At 47.6% G+C, this 19,011-nt stretch overlaps 1 protein-coding gene across 1 annotated transcript in view; it reads right to left on the reverse strand.

Moving 5' to 3' along the window:
• The window catches only part of DNAJC2 (DnaJ heat shock protein family (Hsp40) member C2), a 116,686-nt gene that overhangs the window by 64,659 nt on the left and 33,016 nt on the right, over positions 1-19,011 (reverse strand). The window contains exons 10-12 of the mRNA XM_063927003.1: positions 10,435-10,584; positions 9,197-9,285; positions 8,944-9,013 (exon numbers count right to left, since the gene is read on the reverse strand). Coding sequence (XP_063783073.1) covers positions 8,944-9,013; positions 9,197-9,285; positions 10,435-10,584 — 309 coding nt within the window. The remainder of the gene's footprint in view (positions 1-8,943; positions 9,014-9,196; positions 9,286-10,434; positions 10,585-19,011) is intronic.

Genomic DNA, 19,011 nt, shown 5'->3' on the forward strand with positions numbered 1-19,011 from the left:
CCACAACCGAATACTAGTGGGGCCTCACTGGCCTCGGAGAGCGTGGCTCTCAGATTTCCAGTCTACTCGCAGACTATCCGTGGGCGCTTCTACTACGTCCAGACCTTCTGCAACAGGGTCAGTTTCTTTACCCCGTTTTAGTGCGGCTGCGTTTGAAACCACTCTCTTAAGACGAGAGGACATTCCAAAGTCGGTTGTACCAACCATTTTACGTACTAGGAAGCCAGCTACAGAAGCTCATTATCACAGGATTTGGTGAGCTTATATAGGTTGGTGTAAAGCTCGGAAGTTTAAGACATCAGTTTTCAAGTTATCCAGTCTTTGGCTATTTTTACCAGCGAGGTCATATGGAGGACGTTTAGCGACACTAAAGGTGCAGGTCTCTGCCTTGTAAATTTTCTTTCAAAGGCGTTTGGCTCTTTTGCCACCAGTTCACACTTTCCTGCAAGGTGTCCTTAGAGTTCAATCTCCATTTATACCACCTACAGCTCCATGGGACTTGATTCTAGTTTTAGATTTTTGCAGTCTTCAATTTTTGAACCCTTACAACAATGTTAAGTTTCTAACTTGTTTTTTTATTAGCCTTAGCTTCGGCAAGATGTGTTTCAGAGTTAGGTGCATTGTCATGCAAAGCACCGTATCTGGTGCTTCATGATGACAGAGTGGAACTTCAGACGAATCCGGCTTTTCTACCAAAGGTAGTATCTTCTTTTCACATCAATCAACCAATGTTAGTTCCTGTTTTTTCAGAAGGTTCAGGCACTCCAGATACTTTGGATGTGGTACGCGCACTTCGCGTTTATTTAGCCCGAACATCAACAGTACGTAAAACAGATACATTGTTTGTTCTCTATGATGCAGTCAAGATAGGTTGGCCAGCTTCCAAACAGACCTTGGCTAAATGGCTTAAGCGGACTACTCATCAAGCTTAAATTTCATGATAGTCTACAACCGCCTGCATCCGTTTCAGCACATTCCACGCGTTCTGTGGGAACGTCATGCGCAGTAGGTCGTGAAGCTTCTACAACGCAACTTTGTCCTGCAGCTACATGGTCATCAGTGCACACGTTTGTGCGTTTTTACAAGTTTGATACATTTGCGGCATCACCATCTAGCTTTGGACGTCTAGTGTTACAGGTGCCAACCAGCTCTCCCACCCAAGGGGGAAACTTTGGTACGTCCCAAGAATACTCCAGTGACCCCCTAGTGGATGAAAAAGAAAATAATATTTTAAACCTACCGGTAAATCTTTTTCTCCTAGTCGGTAGAGGATGCTGGGGACTCCGTAAGGACCATGGGGTATAGACGGGCTCCGCAGGAGACATGGGCACCTATAAAGAACTTTTAGTATGGGTGTGCACTGGCTCCTCCCTCTATGCCCCTCCTCCAGACCTCAGTTAGAGAACTGTGCAAAGAGGAGATGGACAACACGAGGAAAGGATTTTGTTAATCTAAGGGCAAGATTCATACCAGCCCACACCAATCATACCATATAACCTGGAATACCCAAAACCAGTTAACCGTATGAACAAACAACAGCATCGGTCCAAGACCGATTCCAACTGTAACATAACCCTTATGTAAGCAATAACTATATACAAGTCTCGCAGATTTTCCGCACTGGGACGGGCGTCCAGCATCCTCTACGGACTAGGAGAAAAAGATTTACCGGTAGGTTTAAAATCTTATTTTCTCTTACGTCCTAGAGGATGCTGGGGACTCCGTAAGGACCATGGGGTTTATACCAAAGCTCTCAATCGGGCGGGAGAGTGCGAATGACTCTGTAGCACTGACTGAGCAAATGCTAGGTCCTCATCAGCCAGGGTATCAAACTTGTAGAATTTAGCAAAAGTGTTTGAACCCGACCAAGTCGCCGCTCGGCAAAGCTGTAATGCTGAGACGCCTCGGGCAGCCGTCCAAGAAGAGCCCACCTTCCTAGTGGAATGGGCCTTTACTGAATATGGTAACGGCAATCCAGCCGTAACATAAGCCTGCTGAATCGTGTTACAGATCCAGCGAGCAATAGTCTGCTTTGAAGCAGGAGCGCCAATCTTGTTGGCTGCATACAGGACAAACAGAGCCTCTGTTTTCCTAATTCTAGCCGTCCTGGCTACATAAATCTTTAAGGCCCTGACTACATCCAGGGACATGGAATCCTCTAAGTCACTTGTAGCCACAGGCACCACGATAGGTTGGTTCATATGAAATGAAGACACCACCTTTGGTAAAAATTGAGGACGAGTCCTCAATTCTGCTCTATCCACATGAAAAATCAAGTAGGGGCTCTTGTGAGACAATGCCGCCAATTCAGACACCCGCCTTGCCGAAGCGAAGGCCAATAACATGACCACCTTCCAGGTGAGAAATTTCAACTCAACCGTTTTAAGGGGTTCAAACCAGTGTGACTTAAGGAACTGTAACACCACGTTCAGGTCCCATGGCGCCACTGGGGCCACAAAAGGAGGCTGGATGTGTAGCACTCCCTTCACAAAAGTCTGGACTTCCGGAAGAGAAGCCAATTCCTTCTGAAAGAATATCGATAAGGCTGAAATCTGTACCTTGACAGAGCCTAACTTCAGGCCCATATCCACTCCTGTCTGTAGAAAGTGGAGAAAACGGCCCAGGTGGAAATCTTCCGTAGGAGCATTCTTGGTTTCACACCAAGATACATACTTCCTCCAGATACGGTGATAATGTTTCGCCGTCACCTCCTTCCTAGCCTTTATTAGAGTAGGTATGACCTCCTCCGGAATACCCTTCTCAGCTAGGATCCGGCGTTCATAAGACGGAAAAGAGTACAGACAATACTCATTGTTCCAGACTGGCCTCGAAGGGCCTGGTACTCGGATCTTCAGGAGATGCTCGCGGTCAAACGTAACCGCGGTAAGTCTTGAAACGTGCAGGGTCCCTACTGTAACAGGTCCTCCCTTAGTGGAAGAGGCCAAGGATCTTCTGCGAGCATCTCCTGAAGATCCGAGTACCAGGCCCTTCGAGGCCAGTCTGGAACAATGAGTATTGTCTGTACTCTTTTCAGTCTTATGATCCTCAACACCTTTGTGATGAGAGGCAGAGGAGGAAACACATAGACCGACTGGAACACCCATGGCGTTACCAGAGCGTCTACTGCTATTGCCTGAGTATCCCGGGACCTGGCACAGTACCTCCGAAGCTTCTTGTTGAGGCGTGACGCCATCATGTCTATTTGAGGAACTCCCCAGAGACCCGTTATCTCTGCAAAGACTTCTTGATGAAGTCCCCACTCTCCTGGATGGAGATCGTGTCTGCTGAGGAAGTCTGCTTCCCAGTTGTCCACTCCCGGAATAGAGACAGCTGACAGAACGCTTACGTGATTTTCCGCTTAGCGAATAATTCTGGTGGCTTCCGCCATCGCGACTCTGCTCCTTGTCCCGCCTTGGCGGTTCACATGAGCCACGGCTGTGACATTGTCTGATTGAATCAGAACCGGTAGGTCGCGAAGAAGACCCTCCGCTTGTCGAAGGCCGTTGTATATGGCCCTTAATTCCAGCACGTTGATGTGCAGACAGGACTCCTGGTTTGACCATAGTCCTTGAAAGTTTCTTCCTTGGGTGACTGCTCCCCATACTCGGAGGCTCGCGTCCGTGGTTACCAGAACCCAGTCCTGAATGCCGAACCTGCGACCCTCTAGAAGGTGAGCACTTTGCAGCCACCATAGGAGAGACACCCTGGCCCTGGGGGACAGTGTTATTTTCTGATGTATTTGTAGATGGGACCCGGACCACTTGTCCAGAAGGTCCCATTGAAACGTCCTCAAATGGAACCTGCCGAAGGGAATGGCCTCGTAGGCTGCCACCATTTTCCCCAGAACTCGAGTGCATTGATGAACTGACACTCTTTTTGGCTTTAGCAGGTCTCTGACCATGTTCTGGAGGTCCTGGGCTTTTTCCAACGGGAGAAAAACCTTCTTTCGTTCCGTGTCTAGTATCATGCCTAGGAACGATAGTCGAGTCGTTGGAACCAACTGTGACTTTGGCAGATTGAGAATCCAACCGTGTTGCTTGAGCACTCTCAGAGAGAGCGACACGTTCTCAGTAATCGATCTTTTGATCTCGCCTTTATCAGGAGATCGTCCAAGTATGGGATAATTGTGACTCCTTGCCTGCGCAGGATCACCATCATTTCCGCCATTATCTTGGTGAAAATCCTCGGGGCCGTTGAAAGCCCAAACGGCAACGTCTGAAACTGGAAATGACAATCCTGTACCGCGAATCTCAGGTACTCCTGATGAGCGGGATATATGGGGACATGAAGGTAAGCATCCTTTATGTCCAGTGACACCATAAAATCCCCCCCCTTCCAGGCTGGCTATTACAGCTCGGAGTGATTCCATCTTGAATTTGAAACATTTCAAGTACAGATTTAGGGATTTTAGATTTAAAATGGGCCTGACCGAACCATCCGGCTTTGGGGCCACAAAGAGGGTCGAATAGTACCCTTTTCCCTGTTGGCTCAGGGGAACCCCTGTAATCACTTGCTGTTGACACAGCGTTTGAATTGCAGCTAACACTACTTACCGCTCTGGGGTAGAAGCTGGTAAGGCAGACTTGAAAAATCGGCATGGGGGCACCTCTTTGAATTCCAGCTTGTAGCCTTGGGAAACTATCTCCATCACCCAAGGATCTACGTCTGACCGAACCCAGACCTGGCTGAAGAGTCGAAGGCATGCCCCCACCGGTGCGGACTCCCGCAGGGGAACCCCAGCGTCATGCGGTGGATTTTGTAGAAGCCAGGGAGGACTTCTGTTCCTGGGAACCCGCCGCGGCAGGTGTTCTTTTCCCTCTACCCTTACCTCTGGCAAGGAAGGAGGAACCCCGACCTCTTCTGGGCTTTTGCGACCGAAAGGACTGCATCTGATACTGTGGAGTTTTCTTTTGCTGTTGGGGAACAAAAGGTAAAAAGGTAGATTTACCTGCGGTAGCTGTGGAAACCAGGTCCGCGAGCCCATCCCCAAACAACACATCACCCTTATAGGGTAAAACCTCCATATGCTTTTTTGAATCCGCATCACCCGTCCATTGGCGGGTCCATAAGGATAGTCTCGCTGAAATAGCCATGGCATTGGCTCTGGAACCCAACAATCCAATGTCTCTTTGGGCGTCTCTCATATATAAGACTGCGTCTTTAATATGTGCTAAAGTTAGCAAAATAGTATCCCTATCTAGGGTATCAAGATCAGCTGACAGGGTATCTGTCCAAGCTGCAACTGCACTACATACCCATGCCGACGCAATTGCCGGTCTAAGTAAAGTACCAGTATGTGTATAAATAGACTTTAATGTAGTCTCCTGCCTGCGGTCCGCAGGGTCCTTGAGGGCCGCTGTATCTGGAGACGGCAGCGCCACCTTCTTGGACAGGCGTGTTAGAGCCTTGTCCACTATGGGAGAGGATTCCCAACGTGCCCTGTCCTGTGTAGGGAAAGGGTACGCCATAAGAACCCTTTTGGGAATCTGCAGTCTCTTATCTGGAGATTCCCAAACTTTTTTAAATAACTCATTAAGTTCATGAGATGGAGGAAAGTCTACCACAGGTTTCTTTTCCTTATACATGCGCACCCTCGTGTCGGGAACAGAGGGGTTGTCTGTGATATGCAAAACATCTTTTATTGCAATAATCATATACTGAATAGTTTTTGCCACCGTAGGGTGCAATCTAGCATCATCATAGTCGACACTGGAATCAGAGTCCGTGTCGGTATCTGTGTCCACAATTTGTGACAAGGGACGCTTTTGAGACCCTGACGGACCCTGTGAGTCGGTCCAATCCGTGGATTGACCCCCTGATGTCTCCCTGGATTCTGCTTTGTCTAGCCTCTTATGCAAGGATGCTACACTTGCATTTAACATATGCCACATATCCATCCATTCCTGAGTCGGCACTACCGACGGGGACACACCACTCATCTCCTCCACCTCCTCCTTTGATAAGCCTTCCGCTTCAGACATGCAGACACGCACGTACCGACCCCCCACACACACAGGGATATAACTAAACGGGGACAATTCCCCAACCAGGCCCTTTGGAGAGACAGAGAGAGTATGCCAGCACACACCCAGCGCCAAACTGACACTGGAAAACCCAGATAGCGCTTTTATATATATAATGCCAATGCTATTCCCACTCACTGCGCTTGAAATGTGCCCCCCTCCTCTTTTTTTTCAGCCCTCTGATGCGTTCAGCAGGGGAGAGTCCGGGGAGCCAGCGTTCTCTGTAGCTTCTGTGGAGAAAATGGCGCTGGTTAGTGCTGAGGGATCAAGCTCCGCCTCCTCCAGCGGCGGGCTTCGGTCCCGCTTCAATTTCATAAAAATGGCGGGGGATCGTCTATTTGCTGCCTCCGCAGCCTAATATATATATTTGTGCCAAAAACGAGGTTTATTGCTGCCCAGGGCGACCCCCCTGCGCCCATCTGTGCCTGTGTGTGTTGTGTGGGAGCAATGGCGCGCAGCGGTAACGCTGCGCGCTTACCTCATGAAGATCTGAAGTCTTCTGCCGCCTTGAAGTCTTCTTTTCTTCTCATACTCACCCGGCTTCTATCTTCCGGCTCTGCAAGGAGGACGGCGGCGCGGCACCAGGACGAACCCCAGGGTGAGACCTGTGTTCCGACTCCCTCTGGAGCTAATGGTGTCCAGTAGCCTAAGAAGCAGATCCTATCATTTAAGTAGGTCTGCTTCTCTCTCCTCAGTCCCACGATGCAGGGAGTCTGTTGCCAGCAGTGCTCCCTGAAAATAAAAAACCTAAAAAAATTCTTTTACACAGAAAACTCAGGAGAGCTCCCTGTAATGCACCCTATCTCCTCTGGGCACAAGATCTAACTGAGGTCTGGAGGAGGGGCATAGAGGGAGGAGCCAGTGCACACCCATACTAAAAGTTCTTTATAGGTGCCCATGTCTCCTGCGGAGCCCGTCTATACCCCATTGTCCTTACGGAGTCCCCAGCATCCTCTAGGACGTAAGAGAAAATAGGATTTTGGTACTTGCCAGATAATGCCTTTTCTTTGAATCCACAGTGGGCACTGGACGCCCACTGAGAGCAGTTTCACCTAGCTTGTGGTAAGTTCAGTAAATCTTATGGTAACACATTCTCACAGACTTGTTGAAATGTTAAGGTGATTGTTATCTATTGTCGTGTCAACTTTCTGGTTGTCCGTTATGTTATGTCATTCTCCATTGTTCATAGTCTCTTTCGCTCCTGTTCGACTCAGTAAAAACACACTGAGGCATCTTGGGAGTATGGAGGGGGTGGAGGGTTACTAATTTAAATATTTAAAATGTACCTATCCCCGCTAAAGCCCCGTCCATATCCCAAGAGTACTCCAGTGCTCCCTGTGTATTCAAAGAAAAGGATTTATCTGGCATGTACCAAAATCCTATGTTTGTGGGATTTCGTGGACTGAGTGGCCACCCCTGTTCTAAATGTCCCCAAATAACATTTTTGGTTAGAAGGAATTATAAATAATTTCCCTGCAAGAGTGATTAAACACAAAACCACCAAAATGAAACAGAAAGAACCTTACAACAGGATGATTACTATACACTGAAGTGCCAAAAGTCATAAACTAGATTCCTAGTATTGTGTAGTATCCCCTCTAGCCCAAAAACTCAACTTGGCATCGATTCCACAAGTGAACAGAAGACCTCTGGGGAGATGTTGTCCCATGCTGTCTGGGTAGCTTCCCACAGCTCCCTGATATTCGTAGGTGCAGGATCTTGGTTGCAAATTAACCTCTCCACCACATCCCATAAATGCTAAAGACAAACATGGTGGCCACACCATTTGTTGGAATGCTTCTTGAGCCAAATGACATGGTGCATTATCCTGCTGGAATATTCCATGGTTGCGGGGGAAGAACAAGTCCATGCAGGGCTGCAAATGGTCATCAAGCAATGCAACATAGCAGTTAATGGTAAATGACGTGTTCAGGTGGACCTGCAGATCCAACCCCTGCCACGTGAACACACCCCACACCATTATCGAAGCGCCACAAGCCTGCCTATTGCATTGTTAGCAACTGGGGTCCATGGCCTCATGGGGTCTGGCTCAAACCCGAACCATACAATCATTTGAAACAATTGAAACTGTGACTCGATAGACAACACCACGTTGTCTATCCTCCAGGGTCCAATAAGCAATTTCACGAGACCAGGTGAGGCACTGTGTCCGTTGTCATAGTGTTAACAGGGGCACTGTGGTGGGTCTTCTGCTCCTATATCCCATGAAAGCTAAAGAACGCTACAATAACCTGCTGGATGTGTGTCTGGTTCCTCCTGCATTGAATGTGTATGTTATTTGAGCCAGTGTAGCTTGTCTATTACCGTGGACAATTCTGGCTAGACACCGCTGATCACAATCATTAAGCACCAGTAGCCAGCCGCTGCGCTATCCACGGTGGGTGGTAATGCCCTCCATGAGATATTACAGATACACACGTGACACCGTCAATAGAATGTTAAATGTCTGCACAACTTTGGAAATGGAATGTCCGATCCGTCGGGCACCCACTATCATGCCCTATTCAAACTCGGATAATTCACGCCGCCTTGCCATGAGCAGCCTAGCTGGTGTACGAACGGACTCACGAGATGTCAGATTACAACTAATACAGGTTTGTGCATTTCCAAGACGTCACAGTATGGTGACGCCACCTACCATTACATACTGCTATCCCATGACTTTTGCCACTTATGTGCTTCAATAACTTAATATTTACATCTGACAAACAAAATGTAAATAAAATATTCAAATTTGTTTTGAAAAATGTAAACCATAGTTAGAAATGGAATTCTAGTATATAATATACGCTATGGACACTTTGTTCAAGCTAGATAACATGCATCACTGGAAGTATTTAGCGTAGAAGATTAACTATTATAATACTGGAACTTGCCTTACACATGATATTTCACATACCTGTTTTTCAACAACAGTTTTAGCTTCTTCTTTAGAGCTTCCAGAAAGGATCTCATTGAGAGACTGTAAACTGAAAAAACAGGATTACACTGAAAAAGGTGCAAGTAAAGGTCAGTAGACCATTCTTTAATTTGTTCCATGAGATGGTTCATTGCTTTGCATTATGGGTGGTATCTCAGGGAGAAAAATCTCTAGTATTATATCAAATTCAAGGAAACACAGTGTTATAATAGCGCTATATAACATACATTACCTAGTTAGTTCAAGGCGATCACACAGTTTTTCTACTTCTTCCATCATTTTCACACTTTCTGCTTCATTATCAGAGAAGTAATTAGAATTCTGTGATGAGAAGAAAAAAACAACAATAGATGGCACTTTTCCTAATTTATACACAGAAGAGTTAAGCTACTTCTGGTTCTATAAAGCAGATTCTGACAGACAGATTGGTTATAGGTGTCCTGGCCAATAGAGAAGCCCTTCCACTGCCCAAGTTACCTTGTCACACTTTCTTGTTTATCTCCGTGCCTGCTGAGCCACCCAGGACTTGTTTACTTCCTGACTGCTGTTCATTGGTAACAGCAGATAACAAAGACTCTAGTGGGTGAATCCTAGGCTTTCCCAAACAGCTAGGAACTTCCCAACAGGTATATGGAATTATATATTTAGGAATTTACTTCACATTTGAAAATCAATATTTTGGAAAGATACCAGAAAGTTGCACCTGGACAAATACTACAGTATATATTGGTGGGGTGAGGTCACAAGTAGAGCACTGAGACACATGGAAGTCTATAGTGGTAGCACAATCTTGTATTCTAACACTACAGTTTATTGCCCATGATAAAAATAGGGACTGTGCAAGGTCTGTAACATATCAGATGGCCTGATTAGATCCTTGGGTTGACATGTTTTGACAAATAGCTGAATTGAAGATATCAGTATATATTATTCCTGGGTGCAGATTTATCTGTTATAAGCCTAATGCTGGGTAAACACTTATAGATATATCTGCAGATCAATTTATAGCCGGACCAGGCAGTGTGCTGAGCATAGACACTGCCCGATCTGTCTGGGACTCGCGTCATTAACTGGGCGGGCATTTACATACGCCTGCCCAGTTCAACTGTCAGTCCCGCCGGCTGCAGAAGCTTGTGTACGGGCGGTCACATATACACACACACACCAAAGTGTTAATATATGCAACTAAAAATTTGCCATCGGCTCTTGCAGCAGGGCCGACGCGATATGTGAACTACGGTGTTCACAGACATATCGCTCGTGCACACTGGCCGACAGACCCACGATATATCGGTCGTTCCAAAGTATGGCCGATATATCGGCCAGTATGTACGCACCTTAAGGCAGAATGCAACTTGTAAGGGTGCCAGCAACCACAGGGTTTATAGTATAGGCCTCCTAAGTGTGGCAAGCAGGGTTTAGACAAGATAGAATAACAATGGCAGGTGTGGCCTAATTGAGTTAGCAAACCTTGCATGAAGTGCGCAGCCGCTGACGTTCCTTCTTTATAGCTTTCTTCTGTATTTCCTTTTCCTTCTTCAAAAGCAGGGCTTGCTGACGAGCCTCTTCCTCTTCCTTCTCTTTTGCTAATCGAACAACCTCTAGTTCAGCTTGCCTTAGCTGTAATCATTTTAAATGTTTATTAGTAGAAATCAAAGCTCAATTTAGGCCTTTGAGATGATCTGTGCTTTGATATCCAAAACTATGACCTAGAGCAGACATTCCCAACTTCGGTCCTCATTGCACACTAACAGTCCTAGTTTTAGTGATATCCAGGCTTGAACACAGGTGACTTAATTAGTACCTCAGTTATTTTGATTTAACCATCTGTGCTGAAGCCTGGATATCACTAAAACCTGCACTGTTGGTGTGCCTTGAGGACTGCAGTTGGGAACGCCTGACCTAGAGTTAAGCAAGCAAGAGAGGTTGAGGGGGAGGGGTACAAGGTGGTTGTGGGAAATCTGGCCATGCACATGATTGTTTTTCTCCTGTGAGAGATTTACCTTTTACATTCAATTATGACACTGCACATCAACCGTTAAAATAGGAATTTAGTACCTACCGGTAATTCCTTTTCTCCTAGTTCGTAGGGGATACAGGGATGGTAATAGTTACCATGGGTACAGATAGGGTCCATTGGAGCCATGGCACTTTAAAAATTCTTCAGTGTGCTGGCTCCTCCCCTCTATGCCCCTCCTGCAGACTCTGTCTAGGAAAACTGTTCCTGAGGAGACGGACATACTTTGAGAGGAGGAAAACAGAAAAGAAAAAAAAAGGTGGTGAGATACAAACCAGCACACAACATACCAAGGAGGATAGCAACGCTAACCACAACTTGAAAATAGGGACAGCAACAGCAGACCCAAACAAACATACAAGAACAACTCTTACAGGAAAACTCGAAGCACAGAGGTGGGCGCCCAGTATCCCCTACGGACTAGGAGAAAAGGAATTACCGCTAGGTATTAAATTCCTATTTTCTGTTACGTCCTTGGGGATGTCCCAAAGCTCCCAGAACGGGTGGGAGAGTGCCGAGACCCCTGCAAAACAGTGTGACCAAACTGAAGGTCCTCAGCAGCCAAGGTATCGAACTTGTAAAACTTTACAAAGGTGTTCGAACCCGACCAAGAAGCTGCTCGGCATAACTGCAAAGCCGAGATACCACGAGCAGCCGTCCAGGAAGAACCCACCGACCCTGTGGAGTGGGCCTGAACAGAATTCGGCAGCGGCAAAGCTGCCGAAGAGTAAGCCAATCTTCGTAGTGTCATAGAGAACAAAAAGGGAATCAGATTTCCAGTGACAAGTAGTTCTCTTGACATAAATTTTCAAAGCCCGAACAACGTCCAAGGACTGTGGAGAAATTGACGTGTCAGACAATACAGGAACTAAGATCGGCTGGTTCATGTGAAATGCCGACACCACCTTAAGCAGATACTGCAGGCGAGTCCTGAGCTCAGCTCTATCCTTGTGTAACACCAGGTAATGGCTCTTACAGGATAAGGCCCCCAATTCTGAGACCCGCCTCGCTGAGGCCGAGGTCAACAACATGACGGTCTTCCAAGTCAAAAATTTTAAGTCCACCCGGTGTAAAGGTTCAAACCAGTCCGACTGGAGTAAAGTTAGATCCACAAAGGGTGGGTTAGTACGAAGGACGCCTTTTAGGAACGTCTGGACTTCTGGGACTACAGGCAACTGTCTCTGAAATAAAATAGACAGGAGCAGAGATTTGAACCTTAGTGGAGCCTAAACGAAGGCCCATATCCACACCAGCTTGCAGGAAGAACAAGAACCGACCCAGATGAAACTCCACAGTGGAGTATTGTTGACCCTCACACCAGGAGACATACTTCTTCCAGATGCGGTGGTAATGTCTAGACGTGACTACCTTGGAGATAACCTTGGCGGGGAGCCATTTACAGGCTAATATCTCCCTTTCAACAGCTATGCCCTCAAAGATAGCCACTGTAAGTCTGGATAGACTAATGGACCTTGCAGAAGAAGGTCCTTTTGAAGCGGCAGAGCCCAGGGCTCTTCGAGGGACATGGCCAGGAGATCCGCATACCAGGCCCGGCGAGGTCAATCCGGAGCAATGAGAGCTGCGTGTACGCTTTCCCTTTTCAGTCTTTTTAAGACCCTGCGAATCAGAAGAATCAGAGGGAACAGACAGATGAACTGGTAAACCCACGGTGCCAACAGGGCATCCACTGCTGCAGCCTGTGGATCCCACGTCCTGGAGCAGTACCGATGCAGCTTCTTGTTCAGTCAAGAAGCCATCATGTCAATGAGCAGGCAGCCCCACTGCTGACCCTACAACTGAAATACTTGCGGGTGAAGACCCCACTCCCCCAGGTGCAGATCGTGTCTGCTGAGGAAGTCCGCTTCCCAATTGTCCACACTCGGGATAAATATGGGTCGACATGGCCCTGGCGTTGTGTTCCGCCCAGAGGAGTATCCTGGCCCTGCTTTTTGTCCCTCCCTGTTTGCTAATGTACGCCACTGCCGTGGCGTTGTCCGACTGGACCTGTATGGCCTGATGTTGGAGGAGAGCAGATGCCTGTAGAAGGGCATTGTAAATCGCTCTGAGTTCCAGAGTGTTTATGGGAAGAGAGGCCTCGAGGTGACCACCTTCCCTGAAACTGAGCCCCCTGGGTGACAGCCCCCCAACCACAGAGGCTCGCATCCGTTGCCAGTAGAATCCAAGCCTGGGTGCCAAAGTGTCGACCCTCTACTAGGTGGGAGATCTGTAACCACCATAACAGGGAAATCCTTGCTTTTGGTAACAGGGATATCCGCAGGTGCATGTGCAGGTGTGAGCCGGACCATTTGTTCAGCAGATCCAGCTGGAAAGGACAGGCATGGAATTATTCATATTAGATTGCCTCGTATGAGACTACCATCTTGCCCAACAGTAGAATGCAGAGATGCACCAAAGCTTTTGGAGGTTTCAGAACGGAGCGCACCATAGATTGAATTGTCAAGGCCTTGTCCATAGGAAGGAACACCTTCTGATACAGTGGGTCCAGGGTCATCCCCAAGAACTGCAGTCTCTGTGATGGTACCAGGTAGGATTTCTGCAGATTAAGAATCCACCCGTGATCCGCCAGAAGCCGTGTAGTCAGGGCGATGCTCTCCAACAAACGAGCTTCGGACACAGCCTTTATGAGATGATCGTCCAAGTATGGAACGATGTTCACACCCCTCATGCGTAGTTGTAGTATCATCTCCGCCATCACCTTCGTGAACACCCGTGGTGCCGTGGATAGGCCAAACGGTAGGGCCTGGAAGTGGAACTGATCTTCCTTTTGTACAAACCCAAGGTAAGCCGGGTTAGGCGGCCATATTGGGATGTGCAAGTACGCATCCTTGATATCCAGGGATACCAGGAATTTCCCATCTTCCAGGCCTGAAATCACTGCTCTGAGGGATTCCATCTTGAATTTGAATACCCATAGGTATGGGTTCAGAGATTTGAGGTTCAAGATGGGCCGGGCCGGGCTGAACCGTCAGGTTTCAGTAACATAAACACGTTGGAATAAAAGCCTTTGTTTCTGAGCAGAGGGGGAACTGAAACAATGACCTGCATTTGTTGCAGTCATTGGATGGCCTCTAGCAAGGTAACCTTGGAAACAGATGAAGCTGGTAAGCCGGACCTAAAGAATCTATGAGGAGGGAGCTGTTGAAACTCCAACCGGTATCCTTGGGAGACAAGGTCTCTCACCCAAGGATCCCTGCAGGATTCTGCCCAAACATGGCTTAAAGATTTGAGGCGAGCACCCACCTGAACTTCCGCTTGAGGCCGGGGCCAACCGTCACGCGAAGGGCTTGGTAGAGGCAGAGCCTGAACTCTGTTCCAGGGAACCAGCGGCCGCTGGTCTGCGTGCTTTACCTCGGTTTCCCCGAGCAGCGTTGGAAGCACCTCTGGCTCTGCCCCTAAATCTGGGCACACGAAAGGACTGGAGAGAGGAGCCGGGATAGGCAGGTCTGGACGGTGGAGCTGCTAACGGCAGATAGGTGGACTTACCGGCAGTAGCTTATGAAATCCACTTGTTCAGTTCCTCACCAAACAAAGCCTCCCCCATGAAAGGAAGGTTTTCTATACCCTTTTTGTGCCGTCCACTGTCGCAGCCACAGAGCCCTGCGCACCAACACAACAATAGCAGTAGAGCGTGAGTTGATAATGCCTATCTTCTTAATAGCCTCACTCATGAAGTTAACCGAATCCTGAATATGTTGCAGGAGTGTTAGTAGCTCATCTTGAGGCATGGTATCAAAACACTCTATTATGTTACCAGACCATTTCATAATGGCCCTTGTGATCGAACCACAAGCAATGGTGGGTCTCTGTGCGACTCCCACTGCAGTGTAAATGGATTTGAGTGTAGTCTCAATTTTTACGATCAGCAGGGTCTTTTAAGGAGATAGAACCAGATACAGGCAGCACAATCTTACGTGACAGCCTAGATACGGAGGTATCCACAATTGGAGGATTCTCCCACACCTCAGGGGGGAAAGGGAAGGAGTTTAGCAACTGCTTAGGTGTTTGAAATTTTTTGTCACGATTAACCCACGCCTCCTTATAAAGTGTGTTTAATTCCTTAGAGACAGGAAAGATGGCAGTAGACTTTTGTTTTACATTAAAACACTACTCTTCCTCGCGTTCTGCCTGTTTATCAGGGATATTCAGGACGTCCCTAATAAAATAGATAAGGGCTTCCACACCCTGAGACAGTACTGTCTCATTTATCCCCCTCAACTTCCCCTTCCTCCAAATCTGGCATATCATTATCAGAATCAGTTTGGAGCACATGGGGCAATGTGCGTTTCTGGGAATCCAGCAGAGGGGGCTGAAAGGCAGGTCTGAGATCAGAAGTATGAGTCAGAAAATCATCCATAGATTTCTATTTTATTCTTGCTAAATTTGGCCATAGCTTGTAAGTAACTTAAAGTACCATGCTGTGGCCTTTATCAAGGAAGAGCCTGGTGTACAGCTGTTAGTAAATCTGTTAGTAATCTGCCTTGTTATGTCTGTTTCACTATGGATGAGTTAAAAAAAAATAGGATTTTAATACCTACCGGTAAATCCTTTTCTCTTAGTCCATAGAGGATGCTGGGGACTCCAAAAGGACCATGGGGTATAGACGGGATCCGCAGGACACATGGGCACTTTAAGACTTTAACTGGGCGTGAACTGGCTCCTCCCTCTATGACCCTCCTCCAGACCTCAGTTATAGGAACTGTGCCCAGAGGAGACTGACATTTCGAGGAAAAGGATTTTGTTAAACTAAGGGTGAGATACATACCAGCTCACACCACAACACACCGTACAACATGGCATTACACTAACACCAGTTAACAGCGTGTACCAAAGAGATCAGCAACAGGCTGATCCTTACCAAACACAACCTTTGTGTAACATAAGCAATAACTATGTACAATTACTGCAGATAGAGTCCGCACTGGGACGGGCGCCCAGCATCCTCTGCGGACTAAGAGAAAAGGATTTGCCAGTAGGTATTAAAATCCTATTTTCTCATAGGTCCCAGACTTAGAGGATGCTGGGGACTCCAAAAGAACCATGGGGTTTATACCAAAGCTCCAAACCGGGCGGGAGAGTGCGGATGACTCTGCAGCACCGATTGAGCAAACAGGAGGTCCTCATCAGCCAGGGTATCAAACTTGTAGAACTTTGCAAAAGTGTTTGACCCCGACCAAGTAGCTGCTCGGCAAAGCTGTAAAGCAGAGACACCTCGGACAGCCGCCCAAGACGAGCTCACCTTCCTAGTGGAATGGGCTTTCACCGATTTCGGTAACGGCAAACCAGCCGTAGAATGAGCCTGCTGAATCGTATTACAGATCCAGCGTGCAATAGTCTGCTTAGAAGCAGGAGCTCCAACCTTGCTGACCGCATACAGGACCCGAGCCGTTCTGGCTACATAAATTTTCAAAGCTCTGACCACATCAAGAGACTTGGAATCAGCCAAGGCTTCAGTAGCCACAGGCACCACAATAGGTTGGTTCATGTGAAACGAAGAAACCACCTTTGGTAAAAATTGTTGACGAGTTCTCAACTCTGCTCTATCCTCATGGAAAATTAGATAGGGGCTTTTGTGAGACAAAGCCGCCAATTCGGACACCCGCCTTGCGGACGCCAAGGCCAATAGCATGACCACCTTCCAAGTGAGAAATTTCAACTCTACTGTTTGTAAAGGTTCAAACCAATGTGACGTAAGGAACTGTAACACCACATTAAGGTCCCACGGTGCCACAGGGGGCACAAACGGAGGTTGGATGTGTAGCACGCCCTTCACGAAAGTCTGCACTTCTGGAAGTGAGGCTAATTCCCTTTGAAAGAAAATTGATAAGGCCGACACCTGCACTTTAATGGAGCCTAACTTCAGGCCCGCATCCACACCTGCTTGCAAAAAATGGAGAAAACGCCCCCGCTGAAACTCTTCCGTAGGAGCCTTCTTGGATTCACACCAAGACACATATTTTCTCCAAATACGGTGATAATGCTTCGCCGTTCCCTCCTTTCTAGCTTTGAGTAGCGTGGGGATGACTTCCCCGGGAATACCCTTCCTAGCTAGGATTTGGCGTTCAACCGCCATGCCGTCAAACGCAACCGCGGTAAGTCCTGGAACACACACGGCCCTTGCTGTAACAGATCCTCTCTGAGAGGAAGAGGCCAGGGATCTCCTGTGAGTGATTCCTGAAGATCCGGATACCAGGCCCTCCGTGGCCAATCTGGAACAACGAGTATCGTCCGAACCCTTGTTCTTCTTATGATCCTTAATACCTTTGGGATGAGTGGAAGCGGAGGGAACACATAGACCGACTGAAACACCCACGGTGTCACTAGTGCGTCCACTGCTATTGCTTAAGGGTCCCTCGACCTGGAACAATATGTCCGAAGCCTCTTGTTGAGGCGAGACGCCATCATGTCTATTTGAGGAAGTCCCCAACGACTTGTCACTTCTGCAAAGACCTCTTGATGAAGACCCCACTCTCCTGGATGGAGATCGTGTCTGCTGAGGAAGTCTGCTTCCCAGTTGTCCACTCCTGGAATGAAGACCGCTGACAGAGCGCTTGCATGTTTTTCCGCCCAGCGAAGAATCTTGGTGGCCTCCGCCATCGCCGCTCTGCTCTTCGTTCCGCCCTGGCGGTTTACGTGCGCCATGGCTGTGATGTTGTCCGACTGAATCAGGACGGGCAGGTCGCGAAGATGTTCCGCCTGCCGCAGGCCGTTGTAGAAGGCCCTTAACTCCAGCACGTTTATGTGCAGACAAGCTTCCTGGCTTGACCATTTTCCCTGGAAATTTTGTCCCTGTGTGACTGCTCCCCAACCTCGGAGACTCGCGTCCGTGGTCACCAGAATCCAATCTTGGATTCCGAACCTGCGACCCTCTAGAAGGTGAGAACTTTGGAGCCACCACAGGAGAGAAACCCAGGCCCTGGGGGACAGACTTATCTTCCGGTGCATCTGCAGATGGGACCTGGACCACTTGTCCAGCTGGTCCCACTGAAACGATCTTGCATGGTACCTGCCAAACGGAATGGCCTCGTGGGCCGCCACCATTTTTCCCAGCACTCGAGTGCAGTGATGAATCGACACTCTTGGCGGGTTCAGAAGTTCCTTGACCATATTCTGGATTTCCTGAGCTTTTTCCAATGGGAGAAAGATCCTCTGCAGGTCGGTGTCCAGAATCATGCCCAAAAACGATAGCCGAGTTTTCTGAATCAACTGCGACTTTTGTAAATTTAGGAGCCAGCCATGCTGTTGCAGCACCTGCAGGGAGAGCGCAACGCTTTTCAGCAACTGCTCCTGTGATCTCGCCTTTATCAGGAGATCGTCCAAGTACGGGATAATTGTGACCCCTTGCTTGCGCAGGGGCACCATCATTTCCGCGCTTACCTTGGTGAAAATCCTCAGGGCCGTGGAAAGACCAAACGGCAACGTCTGAAATTGGTAGTGACAATCCTGAACAGCGAACCTCAGGTACGCCTGATGAGGATATATGGGGACATGTAGGTACGCATCCTTTATGTCGACCGACACCATGAAATCCCCCCCTTCCAGACTGGAGATCACTGCTCGGAGAGATTCCTTCTTGAATTTGAATTTTTTTAAATAAAGGATGAGGGATTTTAAGTTCAGAATCGGCCTGACCGAGCCATCCGGCTTCAGGACTACAAACAGGGTTGAATAAAACCCACTAATAAAAAACTGGTACACAATATATGAAAGAATAATAAAATTTGTATATACTCTGAAAAAAACGTAGATATATCTGATAAACAGTGTCCAAAAATTAGGATGGTTATAGCAATGTATGGAGTATTAACTCAGTGCAGATATAGATTTGTAACACTGTTTAAGAGATGTATCATTACTCTTACATGCTTGTTAAAATTGTATCGCTTCAAGAATTTATCTTAGTAACAAATCTTGCTACAGGTGCAGAGGCAACATGCACACTTTAGCTAATAAAACATAGAAGTCCCAGCAGTGAATGAAATGACAATTGTTAGTAGTATATAATTACCTCT

Source organism: Pseudophryne corroboree, chromosome 6 (genome assembly GCF_028390025.1).
Source record: "Pseudophryne corroboree isolate aPseCor3 chromosome 6, aPseCor3.hap2, whole genome shotgun sequence".
Classification (NCBI taxonomy): Eukaryota; Metazoa; Chordata; class Amphibia; order Anura; family Myobatrachidae; genus Pseudophryne; species Pseudophryne corroboree.